Source organism: Plectropomus leopardus, chromosome 6 (assembly GCF_008729295.1).
Source record: "Plectropomus leopardus isolate mb chromosome 6, YSFRI_Pleo_2.0, whole genome shotgun sequence".
NCBI lineage: Eukaryota > Metazoa > Chordata > Actinopteri > Perciformes > Serranidae > Plectropomus > Plectropomus leopardus.
The window spans coordinates 11,857,564-11,883,097 of NC_056468.1; the positions used below are offsets into that span (position 1 = coordinate 11,857,564).

Genomic DNA, 25,534 nt, shown 5'->3' on the forward strand with positions numbered 1-25,534 from the left:
TTACAGATAAAGCACCTGGGTTGTAATGGTGAAAAAGCACTCACTCACCACCACAGAGATCAGGGTTTGATCCCTGCTCGTGATGTTTTTGGCTTTGGCTAGGTCAGTAAGGTGCTGATGTTAGATGGATCTGTTAGTGTTTTTGACTGCGGTGCACTCTGATCTTAGTGATGAGAGAAATCATACTATTATCTGGAAGTATTCAAAGGCTTTGAATGTTTTGGTCCGTGGACCAGCAGCCAGATAAGATTTAGGTGTTACTCAAGACTGCAAAAATCAGTTACATGTTTGAAAACACATAGGCCTATGTCCCTGGATCATAACTGAAAGGTACGAAATCCACACTGTCCCAAACATTGATATGTTTTTATATAAATATTGAATTGAGAACACTGAAATATGATCACACATAAATCAAGTTCTACATTTATGTGCGACACTCATGAATCTGTCCCAGCACAGTCAGAAATTTTAATTTGAAGTTATCGCAGGAGGCAACTCTTGAATCGAAGGGGTTGTAGCCATAAACATTTATGGGGCCCTTGGAGCAAACAGAGCGTGCATGCTTTGTCAGCCTACCCTATAAAATAAACATAAAATAAGCATTCATGGCTTTGCAAAATATCAACATATTAAGACAGAAAATCAGTTTAGAATATCATAGAACAATTCCTGAAATAAATTGTTTAAATCGCCTTTATTTCAGCTATAATACTCCCCCTCGATATGGGGACATACAACTGAATACTCTTATTAAAAACACAAAACAAGAACAGAAACAGACTGTGCTGCTTTCCCATTCTGTCTGCTACTGACTAATTCTTGACCCTTCCACTGACTGACGCCAGAGTAAGACATTTAAATATGTCCTGAGTCACGTGACAGATACAGATAGTGGCTTTTATGATTCATATTATATCAGCGTGGTTATATCATACAGTAAGAGTCTAAATAAGCCTGTGACACATTTTTTGTTGTGTTGACGCAAGTACATTGGATCTAAAATAAAATAAAATTATAACTTTAAGGTTAAAGCACTGTCTCTAACCTTTAAGACTTTGAAACCTGAGCAAATTGGCTTGATTTCTTTCAAAAACATGTAAAGAGGGCAATGAGCGATAACAGTAGAAAAAAAAACAAATTATCAAGAAATTAGTTGTTTTTGTTTTTTAAAAAAGGGACAAGATATAAGAAAGAAAAAATAGAAAATTTACTTGAAATATTGTAAAAAAAAAAAAAAAAAACGAAGAAAAAAGTTTTTAAAAAATACTTAAAGGAAATGACCTTAAAAAGTGCATAAAATGTAATTTTGCTACATTATGATAATTAGAGACATAGTTTTCCTTAATTTTTCATCTTTGTCCCTTGACATGTTCCCTAGCTTTTGCAAAAAAAAATTTGGATATCTACAAATTTCTTGCCAAGTGGCTCATTGCCTTCTTCCCCAGTTTTTGATAGAAATCGCACCAATTTGCTCAGGGTTCAAAGGTCAGAATACTTGAATACGTGAAAGGCATCTGCAAGCAGCACGGCACCAGTGATGTCGCTAACATGTAGAACATTTAAAGGCTTAATATCTTACACCAAAACTGTTTTAGTAAAACGCGTGAATCTCCCTGTACTAACACATATGCCACAGAAAAGCTGTGTAGGAGTGAACCATCTTTTGTTGCCTGCTGATCTTCGTTTCCTGTTGCACCGGTGTTGCTATCAAGTTGCACGTTAATAATCACTGAGACGTTTGTCAATGTGCCATGCAGCGCCAAGATTTGTAAATCTGGTTTATTTTCTACCTCAATTTACCCTTTTACACACTCTTCTAAATTAAAAGCACGTGTATAATCACAGTCATCTTCCCTCACGTGTTTTTGTTGACTGTTTTTTTACTGACAAGGTGCATTAAGTAAGCAGGAAGTCGGTGTTTCCCATGTTTCCCATGGTCCGTGAACACAGCGCGGTGAACATTGGTAGCAGCTGCCGTGTGTGAAGGAGGGGGATGATCTGAGCTGGAGGCTTGTTCAGCCATGTTAGTTTTCTCTACTGTTCACAAACGATGAGAGAGAGGAGCCATGGCCTTGTCATTGAGCGGAGACGATGAGGAATATGATTCAGAGTCTGAGCAGGTCAGAGCTCTTACACTTCATTATGTGACCTCTGTGTGTGTGTGTTTTTGTCAAAGTGTGAAAGACAGAAAGCCTTTTGTGAGCGGAGTGGTGTTTTTCTTCAGTTGCTTCACCCGCTCTTCTTCTTCTCTGTGTCCAGTCGGGTTGAAAGGAGAAATGTGTCTTTTAAAAAGAAAAAAAAAAACTCTTTTACAGTTAACCGGGTGAAAAAAAGGTGAATAAGTCAGTTAATATTTAATCTAGTCTAAAGGACTCGAGCTTCTTGCCAGTATTGATACCTTGCTCCTCCAAACACACCGTGTCCTGTCCTCCTCGGACACTCTCTATCATGTTAGCATTTTGTGCTGACCACCTCTTAATACTCACTTTCATCCTGTTTATGTCACACTTTCGTGGCTTTTACCTCAACCTCAGTGTTAGCATTAGCTATGCTTCACACTGTGATTCACACATGTTCTCTAACCTCTATTATGTCCTGTTAAGACATTGCATAACATTACTTCTGATTAATTTCATCACACTTCCTAAACTTGCCCCTTCACTCTGCGCCTTTAAGAAGGCTTTAGGCAAAGTGTTGTCTAGGCAGGGACCAAGGAGGGGGATGGGGGTGAGGGAACAATGAAGTGGCTCTACTTATGTTGCTTGATAGTTCCCAAACTGGGGTCCAGTGACCCCTCAAACATCTGGCTAAACAATGATCGGTTTCATTGCAGCAGTATTTTGTCCACTTGTTTTGCACAAGGAGGAGAAATATACAGCAATAGTGATTTTTGTCAGATGTCACACTTCTTATATTGTCCCATGTGGTCTTAAGCGTAAAGTTTTGGTTTATGTGGTCCACTACAAGAACACTTTCTAACACAGCTTATTGCACAAGTCCGCACAGTTTACACTTGCAGCTCAGGAGTAATATGAGAAGTGCTGACATAAGAGCCAGGTCCTTGTGCTTACACAATGTTTACACCTACAACACCCACTAACACATTCTCAGAGAGGGTATTTTGACCTCTTCTGTAGTGACACATTGTTGAAGATGGTGACACACGCACATTTTTATTTGTCTTGAGGACGACTGTACAAATGACGAGCCTTGTGACTTCCTCCCACTGAAATCCATGCTGAAGCTGAGTCAGAAGACGGCGCTCAGAATATAGGCCATGTTTTTGTTCACAGACCTCAGGAACCGATCCCAAATTCCTGACATATTACTGCATAGAGTTACAGTAAAGACGGGTCAGCTGATAGTTGCTGTGGCAGCCACGCTCTACAAAGTGCTCTGATTTGTTTGTAGACACAATTTCACGCCACTTGTTTAATTGTAAGCAGAGTGACTGACAAGGTAGAGGTCCAGGATGTCCGGGGAAATTGAAATTGCGGAGGATAGCTTTAAATATGATATTAGAAAACAGTTTGGTCAGACAAGGTCAGGAAAATAATGAAGGTGTTTAACTGTAAAAACATGGTGTGATGATGACAGTCACCCTGCAGCAGCAGCAGCCCGTCCTTTGATGTCCCCCTCCCATATTTCCACGGTAGTCAGATGGATTTATGAAAAGCTGTCAGATGGATTATTATTCCCTATCTCGACTAAATTCACAATCAGCAACAGTGGGCGCTCGGAAAAAAACATACAATTTAAAAGAAGCTCAAGTATAGAGTAAAAAAAAAAAAAAGTCCTGCTGAGGGGAAATAAAAATCAGGACAACAATAATGATCTACAGAGAGGTTTTCTTTGTCTGACTTCTGGTTCTCCTCTCTGCCAAGGTAAAATCACTCGGAAAGCATTAGTTGTTAACCTGAATGTCTTGTTCTATTTCCACCCTGTATTACCTGTTAGACACATCCATAGCATTGTCATCTAGAAATGAAACCAGCGTGTGCTGAATTGCTGTGCATGAGTGGTAATCAGTAATAGAGTAAGAATAAATGACATCAGTGTAAAGTGCTCGCAGCCTCACACTAAATTATAACCTCCTTCTGTGAGCTTATTTTTATCCATCTCTGGCAGTCCTCTATTCAAACAGTTGCCACCAGCAAGGCGAACGTGTTGCCAAGGTAACCTCTCCTACTAGAACAAGAATCACTGTAATGGTCGATGATTTGTCTTATTTTCATAGTGCTTCACAGTTCTGCCATGGCAACAGGCGAGAAACTAAAAATAACAGTGAGAAAATCACAAACGTGATATTAGGATCATAGATTCAAAGCTGAGGTGTGTGCATGTGTGTGTGTGTGAGTAAGATGAGTTTAATCACTGTCCTACCTATTTTCTTTCATTTACTCCCACGAGTCACACTGTGGGGCAGGAAGCACTTTGATTATATAAGCACATGGTTTTGATCTGATAACTTCTGCAGTCATTTCATTAAATAACATTTCAGATTCTCAAATTAAGAGCTGAAACAATCAGACAGTTGATTGATTACGCCATCATCCACAGCAAATGAATCTGAAATTAATCTGGAAACTGTTTTGATTATTGATTCATCCATGAGTGTGATTTACATGGACCTGAATAACCCGTTTATGAGGCGTATCCTGTTTATAATTATATTCTGGATGTTGTGTTTACGTGAGCACAGAGAAATCGGGTTTTTGATTTCCCCTGTATGCATTATGGTTTTTATAGGAGCACTCCAGTTGGCATATTCAGGATTTCATGAATGTAATATGGTGCTTGCATGCTCAAACACATAAATGGGATACTCCAAAAACCCAATCATAAGCGGGTCATTCATGTCCATGTAAACGCACTCAAGCATTCACTTACTTGCTGATTTTCTCCTTTTTATATCTTTGCAAGAAGAACATTTTTGAGTTAAGACTTTGATCCAACAACAACTGTAATTTGAGGGCATCTCTTTGGGCTCTGCGATATTGCAATGGGCAATTTTTCCACATTTTTGTGACATTTGATTTTATGGACTGAACATTAAATTGATTGTCAAGAAAATATCTATTTGTGTGTAGCTTTGGCAAATGCCAAATGAATAAATTGATCAACAGAGTAACAGAAAATGCAAGTAATAATTTGATTGAGCCCCGAAAATGTCATGAGTTTCACTGAAAAGCCAGCACATGCTGTAACAATAACGCTGGGTGCAGATGTATGGCTAGTAACTGCCAAAGAGCAGCATGAAACCAGCCTGTTATAACCAAAACAAATGAATCAGCCGCATATCGTGTTGATGCAACATATCTGGCATTATATTAATCTGTCCTGTTGCTCAGCTTCAGCTACTCAGTACAAATAAGCTGACTAATATACAGTATGTGTCAGCCATTATTCTGCTCGCAGACCCTTGTCACAGTGGCCGATTCATTTGTTGTTTCCGGGTAGAAACTTCTCACCTGCTTAATTTTGTGGCCTTCATCTAACCTTTCACCTGTCACTGTTGGTCTTGCAGCAGCGTGCGGCCAACCGGCCAAAACCCAAAGTGGGGACGTCGTCGGCTGTTAAGCTGCCGTCCAACCGCAGCTCGTCCGGAGCCAGACGCAGGAGGACACGATGCCGAAAATGCGAAGCGTGCCTCCGGACAGAGTGTGGAGAGTGTCACTTCTGCAAAGACATGAAGAAGTTTGGAGGGCCGGGGCGCATGAAGCAGTCTTGTATTATGAGACAGTGCATTGCGGTAAGTTGGTTGGCATATTCAAAAGTTTGCACTCGTGTTTTTATAAAGCATTCACACACATATTTTCAACAAATACAAATATTTTTGCAGTTTACAACAGCTGTGTATCAAACAAAAACAATGTGCCTTGTGGCTGCTGCTCTTTTGGAAAAGAAAAGAAAAGTCGGTATTGTAAGTTAGATTAAATACATGTGTTCCTGCATGCTCTTGATGTGTTGCTCTCAATCCCTGCAGCCGGTTCTGCCTCACACGGCGGTGTGTGTGGTGTGTAAAGAGGCGGGTAAAGAGGACACACTGGAGGAAGAAGAGGATAAGTTCAACTTCATGCTCATGGAGTGCTCTATCTGCAACGAGATCGTCCACCCCAACTGTCTCAAGGTAACGAGGGCGAGGCTGGGAACTGCTGAGCAACTCCACCTTAGTCGAGTGATTCGCTGTGTGACTCATTGCTGTTAAAGTAGAGTGCCAGGAATCCCAGGTCATCCTAACATAATGCGACTGACTCAGACATTTGGACTGTAGTCACTGAAGGTAATTAGATGTGGTGGTGTTTATATAACACTGAGCACACTCATCATCATTATTATGTGGTTCAGGAGTGTCTGTGGCTCAAGTGTGACACCACTATTTTTGAAGATTTGATTCCCACCACATGCTCAAGAATACAAGAGATCAGGGATAAGCTAAAACATTTATGCCCCTTCTCAGAGGACAAAAAAAAAAACCCCAAAACAATAACACCACACTAACACCCACTGACATCTGGCTTTTGGTTTTAGTGGGAAAGGATACAATCGACATTCATTCCCTAGACGAATCAATCTGCGGTAGTCATGAGAATTAATTGGCTCCAGCTCCGAATGTCTCCATTTGGCACTAATCAAAATATAACACCCGGGTAGATGCGCTTATTTTTGTCTCTTTTTTTTTTTTTTTTTTTTTTTTTGGTGCAATGCAGTGATGTGCCACCACAAATTACATATATCTAGAAATTTGTTCCAGTAGTCATTAGTTGACACTTAGTTTGAAAGAGGGACTATTTGAGTAGCAGGCTTCCTGCTGGTTTCTACTGTACTCACCGTTTTCTGGTGCATTTGTGATGTCAAACATGACACTAAAGTAAAAAAAAACAAAACAAGGTATCTTTTGCCTATTTTAACCAAGTTTTCCTGTGTTTAAAAAACCTGCGTATATTTTTGGTGGACAAAGGTTACTACTGATTGGAAAAAAATGAACTGTGTTGCTTCAGAAGGATGTGAGACCTTACTACTTTCACTGCTCAACACATTTGAGGTCAACGCAAACTAAAATGTAAAGCAGCACACGCCCTGTTTGTAACTGTGTCAAATACACAACAGATTGTTGCTAGCACTGACTTGGTCAAACCAGTTTTTCAGACAAGCGCTGTCTAGTTGTTTTGCAGCATCCAACACCTTAGGTGTGTTTCTTTCATTTTTTTTACACAACAATTTGGACACGAAAGCCAATCAGAAATGCACATTTAAGCTCCTTAAGTAGGTGTCTTTACTCTACTTCCCATTTCTATGTAATTCATGAAGCAAGAGTGTGCCTGTTAGCTGAGTTTGACCTGCTTGACAGCCACGTCACAACAGTCACTTTCACTTCCCTTGTCTTGTTTGTGTACTGTACATAAGACGCCGTTAAAGCTTGTTGTTCTTGTTGAAACCCAGCACACTTTCTCTTCGGTTTTATCAGGTGAGCGATGCCTCAGGAGTGGTGAACGATGAACTCCCTAACTGCTGGGAATGTCCCAAATGCAACCACGCTGGGAAAAGTGGGAAAGTGAGTACAAATATGTGTGAGTCAGAGGATTTAGATTATGCAACAGCTTGCTAAGGGTGTGTCAAGTGTTTTCACTGTGAAAACAGTAAAACCACCTACTACTAATGATTTCTTTAGAGACTGTTACTCAGAGATAACAGTTGTTAGTCTTGTTCAGCATTGCTTTCAGTATTTTATTTTATGTTATGTGTGTTAATTAGTTTGCCACTTCCTGTTTATACTTTTGTGAAAGTCATTGACATGTGACCCTGTTTGTCACAGATGCAGGAAACCACTCACATAGCACATGTTTTGTGTTTTGATCACAGTGACACTTTATTAAGCCTTGTGTACTCTTGTAGTGCAGCTGCTTTTCCTGGTCACTTTAGGCTTAAGGTATAAAGTTGTCTCGCAATTTTTGTCCCCTCTGGTATTGAAGCAAAAAAGGGGTCCAGGGTTCAAGTACGCCTCCAACCTCCCTGGCTCTCTGCTGAGGGAACAGAAGCCTGTGAAGGAGGAGGGGGACGTTTCTTCTGCAGCCAAGAGGAGACCAGACAGAGAGGAGACACCCAGGTACAGACCCGAGGAGTCTCTGCACCGACAGCCACCACTGCTCTCCCCAAGCAATCTGACCCGGCCCAGGCTTGAGGACAAACTGAGGAAGAAGAGGAAGCTGTTTGATGATGACGAAGAGGAGGATCTCAGCGTGAGGAAGAAGGTTTGTTATTGTTTTTTTATGATTCCGGTGTGACTTATTTTATTTGACATTTTTGGATGCAAGCGTTAGGGGATGATGCCACTTGTATCCGAGTATTGTAAGTAATTCTCATACTGTTTTTTCTTTGCAGGAAAAGTCAGACGATCCTTATTTTTCCAAAATTCTGCACCAAATCAAGACAGAAGAGGAGGACGATGACGCATATGAGGAGGAGGATGAAGAAATAAGGGAACCTCACTTTCGGGGCAGCGTAGAAAGGAAAGGGCGTTTTGGAGACGTTGAAGAAGACGAGGAAGAGAAAGACTCCAAGAATGCACTTTTGAATCCCTTCATTAAAACTCCGGTCGGAGACAGCGACCAGTCGCACTGCAGCTCTCCGCAAGCTGGCCCCAGCAGCGAGGGCGGAAGTGAGACTCAGGAAAAGGGGCCGCGTCCAAAAGCTCGCCGCAAGCGACGTTTACCTAACAGAGAGCTGAGCCGAGAGCTGAGCAAAGCACTGAACCAGGAAATACAGAAGACGGAAGACTGCCTTGCCAACGAGAACCGCCAACCCCTCAAGGTAGAGCCGGAGACAGAAAACGAGGAACCCAAGAGGTTGTTCCGCAACGGCAGTGAACTCGGGGATCAGAGGCCTCACCTCAAGACCAAAGAGATGAACGGGACCCCCTGGGAGCTGCGCCACTTCTACCCGAGTCAGATCACTCCGCTGGGCTTCAACAGGAGCACGCCGACCAACCGGCCGGTGCCCCCACACTCCCCGCCCAAGTGTGTCCAAATGGAGCGGCACGTCATTCGGCCCCCTCCAATAAGCCCGCCGCCCGACAGACTGCCTCTGAAAGATGGTAAAACACACGTCATACAGCGAGAGGTCTGGATGAAGATCTTTGGCTATCTCTCACACCAGGAGTTGTGTGTCTGCATGAGAGTTTGCAAGACGTGGAACAGATGGTAAATACACAGCACACATGCATGTTAAGATGTTGACATTTTTTTTCCCACATCACAGGTATTGCAGATGAAAAAAAAAGAGATATTGCTGCACAGAAAATCTTTGAAGAAATAACATAAAACAAATCTTTTTTTTCAGGTGTTGTGATAAGAGACTGTGGACAACGATTGATCTGAGCCGCTGCACCTCCATCACTCCTCTCATGCTAAGTGGGATTATCCGCCGACAGCCAGTGTCCTTGGACCTCAGTTGGACAAACATTTCCAAGAAACAATTAAGCTGGCTCATTAACAGATTGCCAGGTACCTAACAATGACTGATTGTTGATCTACAGACAAGAAACATGCTCTTTTGTTTCACTCGTCCTGCATCGGTATTTGAAAGGGCTCTTGTGTCTTTCAGGTCTGCGAGTGTTAAAGTTGTCGGGGTGTTCGTGGGCTGCTGTTTCTGCACTCTGCACCTCCAGCTGCCCTCTGCTGCGCACCTTGGATGTCCAGTGGGTAGAAGGACTCAAAGACGCACAGATGAGGGACCTTCTCTCACCGCCCACTGACAACAGACCAGGTAACTTGTGAGTCACCAAAGAACAAGCACTGCAGTGGGTGGGGGTTTATTCCTGCCTCATATGCTAAAATGTATGAATGCACTGAAGTACCTAATGTATGACAACAAGTGATTAATTCACTTTTTGTAAGACAAAACACAAAGCCAGCGAGTGGCCAGAGTTGTGTTGGATGCAGGTGCTGGATCAGTCATAGCAAATTACGTAGCACATTACCAACGCAGTTCATTCTCCAAATGATTGCTCCTTTTTTAAAAATAAGATAGTGATTATTTTCCCTGAAAAACAGCTAATGATCAGATTTTCTCCTACAGACCTCCTCTATGTGTAGGTCTTAGGACCAAAACACAGCTTAAAGTTTATTATTTATGAGTTTATTCTAAGTAAGCACATAACATGAGGGACTCCTCACCGGTAGCTTTTAGACGTCTTATACAGCCTTGTAGACCATCATGCACCTGTTGAAAAAATGCATAAATTCATCATTGATGTTCTTTATGTGGTCGACCAACAGGTCAACTGGATAATCGCTGCAAGTTGCGAAATGTAGAGGACCTGCGGTTGGCAGGGCTTGACATCACCGACACATCCTTGCGTCTCATCAGTCGACAGATGCCGTCTCTGTCCACGCTGGATCTGAGCTACTGCAACCACATCAACGACCAGTCAGTCAACCTGCTGACGGCAGCAGGGACCACGACCAGAGACTCCCTCACAGAGATCAACCTGTCAGGTGAGAGCTGGGACCTGAGCAACGGCAGCACAGGAATACACAGGCACAATGAGGAGGCAAAGTCCCTTTCCACTGCGCCCCATGGGACCTTATTCGGGAAAAAATTACGTACTGAAGTGAACTGCAAGGAACAATTTTTTGATCCAGTTTGAATTATGCCATTAATTACACGTGATGTTTGTCAATTTAACTGATAATTTTGTAAGTCAATAAAGTACTTTGTTGTAGCACCCCATAGTTTGGAGTAAAACTGCTCAGTATACGCAAGTAATTGCAATATACATCAGCAACACAAACATGGCCATTACCTTTGCACAAATGTTGCATTATCTCATCTTATGTGTTTTATCCAGAAACTCATAGTCTTTTTATGAGCAACGAAGCGAAAGAATAAGCAAGGTGGTGATGAGAGTACAAAACACGGCCGTCATAGCTTCAGCAAGAGAGAAAGTCATGACATCACTTTCGCAACTTGTGTACTTTTCCTAATAATGTATTTTCAAAGTCTTGTACTTTAATTGTTTTATCACATACTGTGAATCTTTAATTTGCAAAATTATCTTTTAAGTTGACATCATGTGTAATTCATCGCACAATTCAAACATTGTGAAAAAATGATTTCTCTCACAATTGTTCATATTTTTCGGAAAAATGGTCCCATGGCAGTCCACTGCAAGGGGAGGGACCTCATGTGCAGGAGCAGGCTGTAGTACGTTAGATGCTTCACCACCCTCATATTTTTCAGGGGAATCAGCCACTACGTTGAGTTCTTTTTAAAGTAGACCAGGTTGTGTGCATTACATCCTCAGTAATCTGTGAAGTCTGCAACAGATAATGGCTGGAAACGAGAGTTGAAAGCTTAAAGAACAAAAATGATCAAAACAGAAGGCAGGATATGCAAAATCACAATCTAAAGGCATCAGAATAAAGAGTAAAGCAGGTCTGATTTCAAAGAGAACGAAAAGATGCTGAGCTGTCTTGCTCAAGTCACTAGTATGTTTTTTTTCCATACATAGCAAATTTGTGATGATCAACTGAACTTTACAAATGCCACAGAAATACCACTACATTCAAAGACAACATAGTTAAAGGTGAACGTTGTAGCTGTAGCTGTAAAAAGTCTGTAAACTAACTCCTGGGGCCAGTTTCGGCAGACCCCGCAGGGAAAGACAGGGCTGTGTAAGATTTAGACATTTGCTGCATAATTAGCATTTGTCCTACTTACAACATCTACATGCACTTTGAGATCTTGTGCTTTTCTTGATGTTAAGCATCATAGAAAGAGGAAAAGAGAATTGCATTTTCTACACACATTTCAAAGGTCAAGCCTGTGATTATTGTTCTCTCTGCTTCCCTTTAGTTTGTAACCGGGTCACAGACCATTCCCTAAACTTTTTCAAGCGCTGTGGAAGCATATGTCAGATCGACCTTCGCTTCTGCAAGCAGGTGACCAAGACGGCGTGCGAGAGGTTCATCGCAGAGATGTCTGTGAGCGTACCGTTTCGACTCAAAGAGGACAAACTGCTGCAGAAGACGAGCTAGTTACTAACAGGACAAAAATGATTGAAAAACTGTCTTTGCACTTAATAGAACAACATTTTTTTTTCTTTTTAAACTGGTCCTGTGATGAGTCTCTGAATCAATGGTCGCGTAAACGAACTGAGATTCCTGGATGGAGATCGTAGACAGACTGAGGAGGTGACAAACATTCACTGGACAGATAAAGAGGAAACAGCATGCATGTATTTGTGTTGCGATTGTACTTTTATAGAGACGTGCTTGTAATTGACTGTTGGGTTGTTTATTTTTATTCTTTAAATATTTGAGAACGCAGTATTTTTATACAAGCATCATTCCACGAGTTTACAGTGTCTCAGGAGCTAAATATCACAGAGACTATACGTGAACTGAAGAGTGTCCCCTTCCTCAGTTTGCCTTCATACAACAGTGTCTTCTATGTGCCAAAATCTGTATTTGACATTAATGTAACCTCAGTATCAGACAAAAAATAACTTGTACAGAAATAAAATATCTGACTAAATTATCATAAATACTTTCCGAATATTTAGAATGTATTTCAAGGATGATAAAACGGAGTAAACCCATGTCATACTCCTGTTACACCCTCATGTCCCCACTTACCTTAATACTTTTATGACTGTTGAGTGTTGCGTTCGCCGGGCTTTTCTTCTACATTTCAACATTAATTTATTGATTTTTTTTTTAATACAGTTTGTATTTATTCATTTATTCAGTAACTTGACATGGATGTCTCAAAACTGGGTCAAATAATGCTTGCAGATTATTTATCGGGGTGCTTTGAGCCTGTTGCAGCATCCAGTTTGTGGAGGTTAACACCCAAAAGCCAGTGGCAGGGAATTGCGACTTTGTATCTGTCATAGAAAATGTGTGACTGACGATTTATCTGACACTGACTTTTTAAAATGCAGTCAGCCCCACACATCTGGTCCTCCGTTCAGGCTTAAGAGAGACTTTTGCAAATAACTCATTTGCATATGTTTAAACTCCATATTAAACATGCAAATGTTAATAACTTCATACAGTAGGTGTTGTGTGTATTTCGGGGTGTGTTGTGTTGTAATCTATCACCTCAGGGTGAATGTGATAATGTTTATATTTGTAAATCCAAAAACTAAGTGCTAATATGCATTAAAATAATTTCATTTGTACCATCACTGAGTCTTGTCAGTTTTCATGTGCCAGGAAATACAGTGCCTTGTGAAAATACCCACCTCCCCCTTGGTGTTCTTCATACATAGAAAAGGCTGTAGCCACACCTCCTGTTAAATTGACACTCCCCATGCTGGGTGTCTCTGCCGCCCTCTGAATCCTGATGAATCTACCCCACAGCTGCATTTTTCCCCATGTTAACGGGCTAAAGGACTACACAAAGAAAGATGGTATGGGCAAAGCATGGCAGTTGCTCTGTTTTAGGCTGCAGAAAGAAGCACAAAAGTCTTAACCAACTCCCACCATCTGACCCAGTAAAGACCCAGTGGATTCATTTTATTTTCAATGTTAATGTCCACACAATACTTAGTAAAGTGTTGCATGTGTGCACTAGCCATTTCACTTTGGACTGCCTCCTGCTTCGACGGCCTGTACAAAGCAGGATTCACTTCAAAACTGAAGCTCATGGATGGATCAGTACCAACTGTCTGTGACCCAACTTCGGTCCCAGGACTGGTGAGTTTTGTTGCTTCACTGTGGAGTGTACTGGGTTACAGCTCAAAGTGGTCCTATGGACAGATAGTACAGTCTCTGCTGTGGAGCTTCCCAGCGCCTTTGAGGTCATCTTTGGTCTCTTGTTGTCTCTCTGTTTAATGTGTTTCTTGTCTGGTCCTTGAGTTCAGCCCTCTTGTGGCAGGTTTGTTGTGGTGCTGTATTTCTAACATTCTGTAACAATGGATTCAACCAATACTCATTGGGATGTTCAGAGTTTCAGATATTTTTTTTAGTACCCAGCCCTGATCCGTATTTCACAACTTTGTCCTCAACCTGTCTGCAGAGCTCTTTGGTCTATATGAGGCCACTTTCTTGGTGGAAAACCTTGCTCAGTGGTCCTGCAGAACAGATCTATACAAACTAAGGTCATGTGACACTTTGCAGACAGGTGGACTTTTGAAGGTGATTTGTATGTGTATGTGATTTTATTTTTCTGAGTCTTTTAAAACATTTTTTCCTTTTCACTTTATTAATTTGACTATTCTGTGTAGGTCCATTACAAAAAAAAACTCAATAAAAATCCTTTAAATTAGAGGCTGTAATGCAACAAAATGCCAAAGACTCCAAGAGGGATGAACACTTTTGACAGGCACTGTAGTGGAGAAATGGCCGTGCTAGTGGCCTTGGCCCTAGGAATGGTAATGTGGATCTGTCTGTCAGTCCACCTCTTTGCTCCAGACTTAAATATCTGACAAAATATCGTGACATATTGCAGAGACAGACCTGCTTCACAGAGGAAAAATGCCACAGGTTATCCTCTGACTTCCCCTCTAGCGCTACTATGAGGTTGACACTTGTGGTCTTGGTTGAAATGTTTCTACAACTACTAGATGGATTGCCATTAAATCTGGCACACATATTCATGCCCCCCTTCAAGAGAAACTTTAACAACATTGGTGATCAATTAACATAAAGCAATAATCATGTCAAATTTTCAATTTGTGTGGTGGCTTTCTTGAACAATACCTGTGACCAAATGCCTGTAAAACTAGTGGCATTCTCATTTATTTACGTGTTTATTTATCTAGCATTTAATAGCATGCTAACATACTAAACTAAGAGGTTTGGTGGGTAATGTTAATAAAAATAACTGTTTGTCATATTTCCTGTTAGTCGTAATATCCTGACAATAATATGTAAGACAGATAATCTGTGAAAAATGTTCCTCTTGCTCTTCCTAATGCTGCCAATGGTTTTTTCAAGAATCCACTGAACAAAATAATCATAGCAAGGACTCTTAAAATGCCACAGAAACAACAAGCAGCAAACACAAATGGCCTTTTGCCAACAACAGCATACATGGCTGACAATGTAAAGCATGCTAAAAAGAGAGAATTAAACTGAGCTACTGAGATAAAACCAGTAAACATCAGAGTGGCTTTTCCAGGGTGAAGAAAGCTACAGGACCTGAAAGTATTCAAAACCAAAACTGAAGCTGCTTACTTAAGATACTGAATGCACACAAGCAGTGATTGCTGTGGTAGAGACTCCTCGACTCTGATTGGTTAGTGTTTTCCAGAGGTGGTTGATTTTTGCAAGTATTATTATGAACACTGGGAGGAGCCAGAGGAACATTTTTTTTGACAGATTATCTGTCTCATGTACTACTGTCAGGATATAGTGACAGTTTCAGCAAATATGCCAAATGTTTTTGTTAGTAGAGTTACTGAACGTTTATATGGTCAACATGATAAACATTATATCTGCAGATAAACAGCATATTAGCATTGTCACTTGATGCTAAAAGCACAGCTTGCCCAAAAGATAGTCCAAACCCCCCCAAAATCACAATGATATGAAACAGAAATCCTGCAAGACTCACATTTGACAGGCTAAACCAGTAACTGTTTGGTGTTTCTGCCTTGAAAATGATCTAAATAGCTGGTTAACTAATCAAATGATCATTACAGCATGCATTAGTACTATATCTAAGATAAAAGAGGAACATTTCTTGTGATGCATGAGTATAAAAAACAGACTTTAATTAAAATCTTTAATTACCAAAATAAAAAGTTCAACATTCCCAAATACAAAGACCAAACCTTGCACACAATTACACCCTCTCTAAAGGAAAAGTGCAACCTGCTCCGCTACTGTTCATGATTGTTGGGGACATCTTTACTGTAATAGCAGCAATGTTGACTTTGTGTGGGTACAGTTAAGAGCCGGATTCTTCTAAATGAGCAGGAATAGGGCGAGAGAAAATAAAACAGGAAGTTTTATAGGTGAAGATGAGAGGAATAACATAACTGGTGTCATACAGGTTCTTGTCATGCTCTGGTTCAAGAGGGACAATAAGTTCAAGCAAACCTATGCAGATCAAACACTTTTTTAACCACTTGACATGAAAACAGAACTCTGTAATAATAAACTAACCCAATCCCAGGGACATTTCAATTATCTGATATTACACAATTTAAATCAAATGGAAAAAATATAGATATATACATCTCATATGGATCATTATATGCAAATGTACATTAGCAAGTCATTATTTCTATATACTTTCTATACCACAGGTGTCAGTAAACTCAAAGCTAAGTCATTGAATAGTTAGTTCAATACATTACTCCTACATGAGGGAAAAATCAACCAAAAAGCATTAAGACACTTCATTCCACTCATGACAATAAACAACAAAACAAACAAACAAAAAAAAACATTCATAGTTTCACATCCACAGTTCAGCTGGAAAATGGGGATGGTGGTTGGATGAGTTAGCACCGGTTTTTGTCTTTTGTCTCCACTAAGGTGCAGACACAGAGGTGACAGCGGATGTTAGCTATTGCTGTAATGACAGACTTTGTATGACTATTTAAATGTGTAATGCAGTAATATAACACGCATCTATAACAAAATAAGTGATTATAATTAATAATGCATCGATTTCATTGTAAATCACTAATATCAATCAGCAAAATCCTCGAGCCACAACGACAGAGCCGCTGCCCATTTGTGTGCTGAGTAACACTTTAACTTGAAAGAAACACAAGATCAGTGATTTCACCTTTTCTCCCTGACAGAAACAAAGTTAGTTGCCTTCCAGATTTAATCCCTCAAGCTTAAAGGGTAACTTTGGGATTTTTCAACCTTGGACTATTTCCATGTTTTTGTGTCAAAGTAACTAAAGGGAACAACATTTTTAAAAACTGGTTCAGTATTGAGCGAGAGAACTGCAGCCGGCTGCAGCAAAACAGGCTGCAATGTAACAACTCAGGGCAATTATGAATTGTCAATTTACTTCCACTAAAATAGTTTTTTTTTGCCACTGACAGGCTCATATTATTATTCTAAATATTGGACATTATGGACATTATACAGAGATAGACCTTTTTATTAAAGAGCAAGATCCAGAAACATCGCTATCACCAAAGCCACCAAACTCCATTTAAATAAACAGTTTTGAGCTTGTATAGAGTCAGCATATTTTCACATCTAACTGAGTGAATTATGGGTTCATTTCAGCTAAACCAGAGTTGGCAATTGTCAGAATAGTGGAATGATGAACCAAGACAGTTTTATGAGTTTTATTTTGTTTCTGTTGACTTTAAATGTAGTTTATGATGATTAAATTACTATTAATTTCTATGGAATCTGGTAGGTTTTGCGATAGCTTTTTAGGGGCTTTTTTTGGTTACACAAAAAGGATCTCACTCTTTAACCAAGAGGTCTATCTCTGTAGGGATCCCTTTTGTGGTTTTGTCAACACTTTTTGAACAATCTAAGCCTGTCAGTGCAAACGCGAACACTTTTAGTGGACGAAATGGACAGTGGATGCCTTGGGTGGCTACATTGCAGCCTGCTGACGGCTGCTTTTCCATCACTGAATATTGAACCAATTTTGAAAAACTCTTGTTTCCACTGGTCATTTAGACACAAAACATGGGAAAACGGGGTCCTGATTGAAAAATACCTAAATTAACCTTTAAATTTGGACAAGTATTTGTCCATATGCTACCTCAGCTACCATTACTGGTTATAGTTTTCAGTGGGTTGTGAGTCGTGGTGCGTTAACACACAGTGTGAACGAAGTGCTTTCTGTTAAAACATGCTGAAAAATTAACAGCTGCACACTGACTCACACAGTCGAGAGGGGAAAAAAATGGGTGAGAAGCATAAGGGCATGACCCATTATTTGGCACCTTGTTTACTCACCCTCTCTGCTGTGGTCAGGTCAGGTGTGCACCTGTCCTCGGTGTTACTAAGATATGTAGTCGCTTGCAGCAGTTGTAAAGAGAGGTGCTCTTAAGCTACAGTTTATAGGCAGATCTGAAGGTGATGAGTTGTGTTTAACAGGACTGCACGCGGCTGAGTGCCACACATTCTTTGCTTTGAAAAATTGCGAGAAAAAGCAAAACAGACACTTAGGAATGAACACAGATTAGAGATATGTTTACTTGAGGAATGACTCATCGGAGGGTACGATCCTACGCTTTGCCCACTGGTGAAACTGAAGTCAAATTCTTAAGAAAAACACATCTCTCATAATATTTCAATGTGCAAATAATGTGAGTTTTAGGGAATACAAACATGGAACATCCACAAAATAAGTCTTTTGGGGATTCAAAGGTTATGAGCTGCATGGTTGATTCACGGTACAGTCTCAGTCTGAGCTGCTGCTCTGAAGCAGGTGCTGCGGTGTTGCAGGGGTTTATTAGGATTTAAAGACGTGCACGGCCCTCACAACATACTGCCTGCAGATCGGACACTCGTTCATCCTTTTGCCGCACTTGGTGCATGTGACCATGTGACCGCACTCCAGGAGAACGCAGTCGATCATAGCGTCCATGCAGATCCTGCAGAGGTTGTCGTCGTGGATCGTCAGCGGGCCCTTCTCGCCATCTGACAGAGACACAGAGAGGTGACTGGAAATGTTAGGGACCCCCTTTAAGCACATCACAAACAACAGAGTGATTTTTCATGCGCTGCGGAGGTACACGGGGCCAACAACACACTCAGCGGCTTAATAAAACACCTCATCTTATCGAGTGTGCCTTATCTTGCTAAGGTCATGCTCACAATCTTCTAAAAATGTCAATGCCTGACAATGGCAATGTGTCAAGGTGTTTCTATGACGACCACACAGTCTTTATCACTGGAAGCGTGCTGCTGAGAGAGTGAATATACACGGCTTCACACGCTGAAGCACATGAACAGATGACAGAGGGTGATTGATCTCATGGTGGATCAATGTTTCTGGAGCATGACACAAGAAACTGAAATGTTCAAATTTCTGTTCTTGAGCGGGATGAATGATTCATTCATTTACACCCTCGATAAAACAGCCTTCACAGTGAATGCCATTCCACATGAGGACCACAAACAGGAATTTCACAGAGAGGAAAGTTGGACCACGAATGAGAATGGGTTCACGTTGAATACAGATGGCAACACTGTTTGTATGTTGGAGAGGCGAGTCACAGGTGGTGCATATTACCACGGCGACAGTGCGGAGGAATCTGTGAGCCTTACCTCCGATGGCACCGTTGCAGATAGGAGGGGGGAAGGCCACCACTTTAGTTGTGGGAGGAGTAAAGCAAGCGAGAGACATTTCATCATGACTCTGAATGAGAAAACTCATCTGAATGACTCTGCTTGTGATCACTGCAACTTATCGTAAATTATTGTTATTACCTAAAGTATGTCAAATTGACAGAGGAAGCACAGATATTAGATTTTCTTGGTTAAAAACAGGATGTGGTATCTATTACTGATTTTCGGGACAATGTGCACAAATATGAGAGACAGCTTACCTGTGGTTACAGTACTGCTCACATTTTCCACTGCAAGAAAGATTACATCTGAATTATTATCTCAGAAAATATCCATATCATGCTGATGAAGTACAGTTATTATTATCAGTAATAATGACCCTTAAATGAACTAAAAGATACAGGTTGTTTAGTTGAACAAATGCTTTACTTTAACTGAAACCATTTTCTTTAATGGTGAGATTAAGTGATACTCTCAACTCAGTTGCATTTTTTTTCAATACTGTAGATAAAAAATTATACATGATAATGATAATGATTAATTTTTATACCACAGTACACTGTAAAACCAGTATATTGCTGAAACACTATTCTATAGAAGTAAAATCTAATTAATTAGGACATTTTTATAGCCAAAAACTGCTAATCTAAAACACCCAGTATTCACTCAGATTGACAGAGAAAATACCCACATGATTTCCTGTTCTCCTCCGTCTCTCTGTACAGCCTGCTGACACGCTCCACCAGCTCCCACTTCTCACAGCACCCTGAATAGTTTACAAAGTTCCTGGCCAGGATCTCCTTCAGCTGCCTGACAGACAGGCCCTCGATGTCCCTCAAGCTGGAGATGTCTGAGAGGGATGCCCTGGCCCGACGTCGCGTCTGAGGACTAACCTAAAGAAGCAGGAATCAAGACATTAGGGACGACAGAAAACGGTACGTTGAGATTCCCATAACAAACTCAGCAGTTTGATTTGCCTTAATATTTAATCGTGTAGGAAAAAGCCTCGTGCAAAACAGTGAAATGGGGTAGCAGCACATCACGCAGTGACAACAATTGCACTCAGGGATCATTAAAAATGTAAGTAGTCTGTATAAAGGTTGGATTAAAATAGATATTTCCCAGCGTCCTCCATGTCTTGTATTGAGAGAGAACACGCCACCTGATGCTTCTTGTAACCGGAAAAGCTCTTTTTTTCACTGTGCATCATAAATGGGTTTATTACTGCTTCTTCTCTGCAAAAGGCACTTTTTTAACTTAAATGTAAAAGTTTGAGTAGAGTAGAGCAATCTGCATGACACTGCAGTTTCTGACGCGTAGGGGAATGCAGTTTCAGAGGGCATGCTTAGCAAAACTCTCTGGTATGCAATAGAACTTAATGTAAATTGTAATTGTAAATTGTGTTGTATTGGTTTTTTTTTAATTATTCAATTTCAGCATTAGAATCCTATTTTCAGCCCTATATTACACTCTGCAAGTTAGGACAAAAAAACTCTACATACATGGCCATGTCACTGATTATTACTGCTTATACTCCGGCGTCAACACTCTGTAAAAGATGTGCATTCATCAATACTTCACATATGAATGACTACATAATGACAGCAGGAAATCTGATCCGTGAAAGATCACCTCAGGGGTGTGTTCACTGGGGTCCAAGTTGAGGAGAGACACAGATGTGGCATCGCCTATATCCTGCAACACAGCGGCAATAACACACGTTAATAGCGTGCACTGCATGCGAGGGACAAGCCAGTTAGCTGGGGATCAGGATTAGGCACTCTTTAGACAGCTCATTGATACCTTGGGAACAACAATGCCTCATACCTTCCATTCATAGAAAAGCTTACTGCTCCCTAAGCAGGCCAAGTACAAGTATTTATAGTGGATCCTGGCCGCTTGAAGCGGAGTTCCTTCTTCAGTGCCAGTGGTACTTATTACTCTCTGTTTTACTTTTAGCCTCTCTGAAATCCTGATCACTTTCCTTTTAGTGAGCTTACAAATGGGAGTAAAGCTAGAGAGAAAGGATAAACAATAAAATTCACTTTACTATATTTGTCTTTGGTGGCAAGTCAAATGGTGCCCATACACTCATTAGTGACAGCTCAATAACCCGAAGCCTGAAGTGATGACATGATGTATTAGATCTGCACAAATAACCTAAAGTCCTGTGCAAAAACACAAATGGGAGCTTTCAGGTTAATTATTTTACCCGCCAAAATCATTAAGACCAAACAACAAGTTGCAGGTAATGACCAGTTTCAAAACTGAAAGGTTTGTAGACATACTTTTCTGTGCCTCAGTGAATAATTACTAGGACATGGCTGAGGTGTGGTGCTGTTAAAAAATCACAGATGGTTTATTAAAGCCGGTTCTGACCTGATTGGTATCAGAGCTATCACTCCTGCTGAGCCGCTCCTCCTGAGAGGCGACGAAAGCTGACAGCTCTGAGGCTGACTGCGTGGTGGAAGGGGTCGGCGTATACAGCGAACGTGAGTGGAGGCTGCCAGTTTCAGGGTCCTCCTCTTCTTCAATGCCTCGGTGACAGAGCACCAAGTCCACCAGGTCTTCTTTTTCCCTGCAGGTGTCGGTGGGGATGTTACGGAGCAGCAAGTACTGACGCAGGTCCCTGACTCGTAGGCGCATGAGCCGCGGCCGCTGAAAGGACGTTGCCTTCAGCAAATGACATGTGGCACAAATGCGTAGATTCTCCTGAAGCACGGAGCACAACGAGCAGAAGCTCTTCTTGCAGTCGCAGCAAATATACTGCAGAAAACAAAGAGTGAAAAAAAACAACAACATGATGAAAATAAGGGAATTTGGGAAAACTCCTACCGTGTGCTGCTGCCAAAATAAAAGAGTGCTGAATTTGACATAAAATATGGCCAAATGCTTCTCTTTAACCCTTACTTTTAAATTTTAACATCAATTTGTGATATGACGAAAAAATGATAAAAATGGGGAAAATGGAGAGACAACATTTAACAAATTACTAGAAGGCTAATCAGTGCCAGCAGATCTTTCCTGCATTTTTCAGTCACTCACATCTGCTCTACCTCTCCAGGCACGAGGCAGGAGGCAGCTCATTTCTTTTAAGTGACAAACATCAAACAGTAATAAATGCAAGACGTGGGGATTCGACTGGCACGGTGAGCGAGTGAAGCACAGGGTTCACACAGAATGAGACCCTGAGCCATACATGAACATGAGCACTCAGAGTGAAGATATTACAGAGCAAGTGTGGCGTCCATCTGTCTCTGCAATCAGCTCGAGCGGCACCGCGTTTTCATTAGAAATTAGTAGCCTCTGGGTGTAAATTAAATTAACTTTTGCCTTTCTGTTTCCACACAGAAAATATTGTTTCAGCTCTGTAGAAGTGGTCAGCTGTGCTCTTATCTACGCAAGTGTTTCACAATTTGAGGATTTACTCTGTAGAAATCGCTTAGATTTAAGAATATCTTTTAAAAGACGTATAATTAAGGTTTGGGGCTTATACAGTTTTAATTGATTCCACTTTTAATTTAAAGTCCATTGGCTGGACAACATAAAAACTATGAAGACTATCTGCACTCTATCTACATGCCAAAAGCTAGATGACTCAGTTTTCTGCAGGGAAGTACATCAAGTAATCAGTCCTTCTGTCTAAAATATACATCCAATACCCCCCTCTGCTTCTACACATGCACCTTTCCCTTTTCATTAAGTCAGCAGACCAGCTAACATGTACTGGCATCACATCCAGATACCCACCTTCCTCCTGAAGACTGAGAAGGCCTGACCACAGGCCTTGCATACAAGACTGGGACTCCCTGAGCTGGTGGGCGGGTATGTGGAGTATCCCGCACTGGGGGCAAATCTGAAGGGTCCAGCACCGGCTCCAAACCCTGGCTGCTGGCCTCTGACGGCCCCAGTACCCATAACTTCATTCAGCAGACCACAGCATGAAGCCCACATGGACGAGGCTCCTGCCTGAAGTATAAATACACCCTCACTTCAGTATTTTCAACCTTCACATTGATGCTGTTGATACTGGCAGTAAATTGATGCATAATTTGAGCAAATTGTTACCACGGAAACAAGTTCCATTCTTTGGCCAAACATGGGTGGTTATTCTAGTGCACTACTTATTAGGGGTCGACAGATTATTGGCCTGGCCGATTATTGGGGCCGATATTTGGCTTTTTGCCGATTATCTATACCAGCATTTTATTTTAATGATCGGCAATAAAATTAATTAAAAGGTGCAAAGAAAATGTCAGCATGGGAGGAACTTTTACTTTCTAAAACTACAGGGAGCTATTTGTATTATTTCATTTTTTATTTAAATTTTACCTTGACTATATATATATATATTTTTAAAAAGTTGCTGGGAATTTGCTGTGTATGATGTTTAAGGTTTCAGTTTTGAATAAACATTTTCTAAAGGCATTTAAAGTTTTGTGTTAGAGTTTGTTATATTCCAAAATCTTAACACTGATAGAAGGATTTTCAGTTTTAATGTAAATGCAAATCGGTTGTAAATATTAATTATCGGTCTCATTAACTACTAATTATCGGTATTGGCCCTGAAAAATCAATATCTTTCGACCCCTCGTGCTTACTACATATGACATGACTATACTCTGATGTGAAGATGCGCAGTGTACGTTGAGCACAAAAGACCTTTTTCACAGCAGATATTTTCACCTACCACAGTAGAAAAAAAGCCCAGGTAAAACTGATTACCTTAACAATGGCTCAGTGCCATTAAGCTACTGCAAATAGTCAGCATGCATAATACCAAGGCCTGTCCCAAGCACAATGCAGCTAAATTTAATCTAATTAAACACACCTCTGCATTTCCAACTGACATGTCAAATTGTCTGCTGTGAAAAAGGACAATAAAGTACAAACAAAGACAGCAAACAGCTACTGTCAAAACACTGCCACAACACAGACAATTAAGCTAGCTGCATAGTTTAAAGATTTGTGATAGGCTAATCAGCCGACGTTCATGCAGCAGGAAAGCAGAAAAACAACTCAACTCATATTGAAAAACGCACTTAAATCACGGCAGGCTAAAGATTACAGTGAAGTCGGTGTTTAGTGACAGCTGTCTATCCGACCGTCATGATAATTAGCTAGCACAGGCTAACAGGTAACATAACGTCAGCGACACGGAGCTTTCATTAGCTAACGCTAGCTAGAGGCTGCTAGGGACAGTCTCAGCAAATGTTACATTTCAAACGGAGGATGTTTAAAGACAACCGCACCTTCATTGCAGCTCCGGCGTTTCTGATGTGAAAGAGGAGGCTGACGGTGTAAACATCGCAGTGTGAAGCATCACTCCTTTAATTGCCTGAATGCGTCTTGATGTGACGAGAGTAACGATGTGGACCCGAGCGATGCTGCTTCTTCTGTCTGAGGCTGCTGCAGCCCGCACAGCGCCACATCCGTCTGCTGCCCCCTGCAGCTCATCTGCGGGACTGACTGCGCTCCACTCCACCCACTGTTTCTATTGGTGTACTGAGGTCATGTCCTCATTCCCAATTATTTTGGGGAGGATTATTCAAACACAGGCGTCTAAGTCTTCAAATTATAACCCTAAACATAGTGGGTATTTTCATTCCACTGTTTGTTGAGTCATCAAATTTGGCTTTCTCTGAATGGATTCATTATGTTCACAGTCACACCCTACCAGCAATCAATAAAGAATCAATAAACAATCTCATTTTGCAGCAACCTTCCTTAACCCAACACCCAAGCCTCCGTTTTTATCTTTAACCGTTTGAGACCAGGACACAGAACAGAAGAAAATGACCAAAAATGTAGCAAGAAATTAGTTTAAAAAATAAAACGGTAGAAGAAAATTACCAAAGTTGAAAAAAACAAAGAACGAAAGAAACAAGAAAATGATATAAAAAAAAGTACATAAGATAATCTGTATAAGAATAATATTTTTTCTAAAAATAACTTTAAATCTCATGTTTTTGAAAGAAACAACACGTATTTACTCAGAGAACAATGATTTGAATACTTTAAGTTTTCTAAAGAAAATAGTTATGAAAACAGCCTTTATTTACCTCTTTTGTTGTTTTTATTTTTCTGCTTGGTGTTTCTCATATATTTTTGGCTGTACAGTTACATTCTGATACTATATCTTTAAAAATGTTGACAGCTCACCTTAGATGTATTAAAAGATAATAAACCATGTCATAACCAGGCCTGGCGCGCTCCCTCTCCGTGAGCGCGCCTATAACAAACGTCTCCACCTGATGACGTTAACTGACGCGTCACCGTGTTTTGAGTTTCAGCGC

The 25,534-nt window shown here is 40.8% G+C and overlaps 2 protein-coding genes across 5 annotated transcripts; one reads left to right on the forward strand and one right to left on the reverse strand.

The window, feature by feature from the left end:
- Nucleotides 1-1,975: 1,975 nt before the first annotated feature.
- Nucleotides 1,976-13,195, forward strand: kdm2ba (lysine (K)-specific demethylase 2Ba). 2 transcript variants are annotated; one of them, XM_042488095.1, is made up of 10 exons: nt 1,976-2,123; nt 5,531-5,755; nt 5,990-6,133; nt 7,472-7,558; nt 7,968-8,255; nt 8,386-9,203; nt 9,343-9,506; nt 9,607-9,768; nt 10,281-10,499; nt 11,860-13,195. In XM_042488095.1, exons 1-10 carry the CDS (start codon nt 2,070-2,072, stop codon nt 12,039-12,041), a joined length of 2,343 nt encoding a protein of 780 aa, XP_042344029.1. In that variant the 5' UTR covers nt 1,976-2,069; the 3' UTR covers nt 12,042-13,195. The 2 variants fall into 2 exon arrangements, with proteins under 2 accessions (XP_042344029.1, XP_042344030.1); XM_042488096.1 differs by having other exon boundaries at nt 7,977-8,255.
- Nucleotides 13,196-15,710: 2,515 nt separating this feature from the next.
- Nucleotides 15,711-24,622, reverse strand: rnf34a (ring finger protein 34a). 3 transcript variants are annotated; one of them, XM_042488455.1, is made up of 8 exons: nt 24,491-24,622; nt 22,989-23,207; nt 21,618-22,004; nt 20,871-20,933; nt 19,930-20,131; nt 19,499-19,528; nt 19,218-19,259; nt 15,711-18,587 (listed from the first exon to the last, which is right to left on the reverse strand). In XM_042488455.1, the coding sequence occupies exons 1-8, from the start codon at nt 24,494-24,496 to the stop codon at nt 18,400-18,402; spliced, it is 1,137 nt and encodes a 378-aa protein (XP_042344389.1). In that variant the 5' UTR covers nt 24,497-24,622; the 3' UTR covers nt 15,711-18,399. The 3 variants fall into 3 exon arrangements, with proteins under 3 accessions (XP_042344389.1, XP_042344391.1, XP_042344390.1); XM_042488457.1 differs by lacking the exon at nt 22,989-23,207; XM_042488456.1 differs by lacking the exon at nt 19,218-19,259.
- Between the last annotated feature and the right edge of the window lie 912 nt (nt 24,623-25,534).

Excerpts from the sequence above, each read along its gene's own strand:
- kdm2ba (XM_042488095.1), top strand. The coding sequence starts at position 2,070 with ATGGCCTTGTCATTGAGCGGAGACGATGAGGAATATGATTCAGAGTCT. Across the intron at positions 9,769-10,280 it reads GCCCACTGACAACAGACCAG|GTCAACTGGATAATCGCTGC; the intron begins GTAACTTGTGAG and ends GTCGACCAACAG. Across the intron at positions 10,500-11,859 it reads CACAGAGATCAACCTGTCAG|TTTGTAACCGGGTCACAGAC; the intron begins GTGAGAGCTGGG and ends GCTTCCCTTTAG.
- rnf34a (XM_042488455.1), bottom strand. Across the intron at positions 20,934-21,617 it reads ATAGCTCTGATACCAATCAG|GATATAGGCGATGCCACATC; the intron begins GTCAGAACCGGC and ends GCTGTGTTGCAG. Across the intron at positions 18,588-19,217 it reads CTGCAACGGTGCCATCGGAG|ATGGCGAGAAGGGCCCGCTG; the intron begins GTAAGGCTCACA and ends TGTCTCTGTCAG.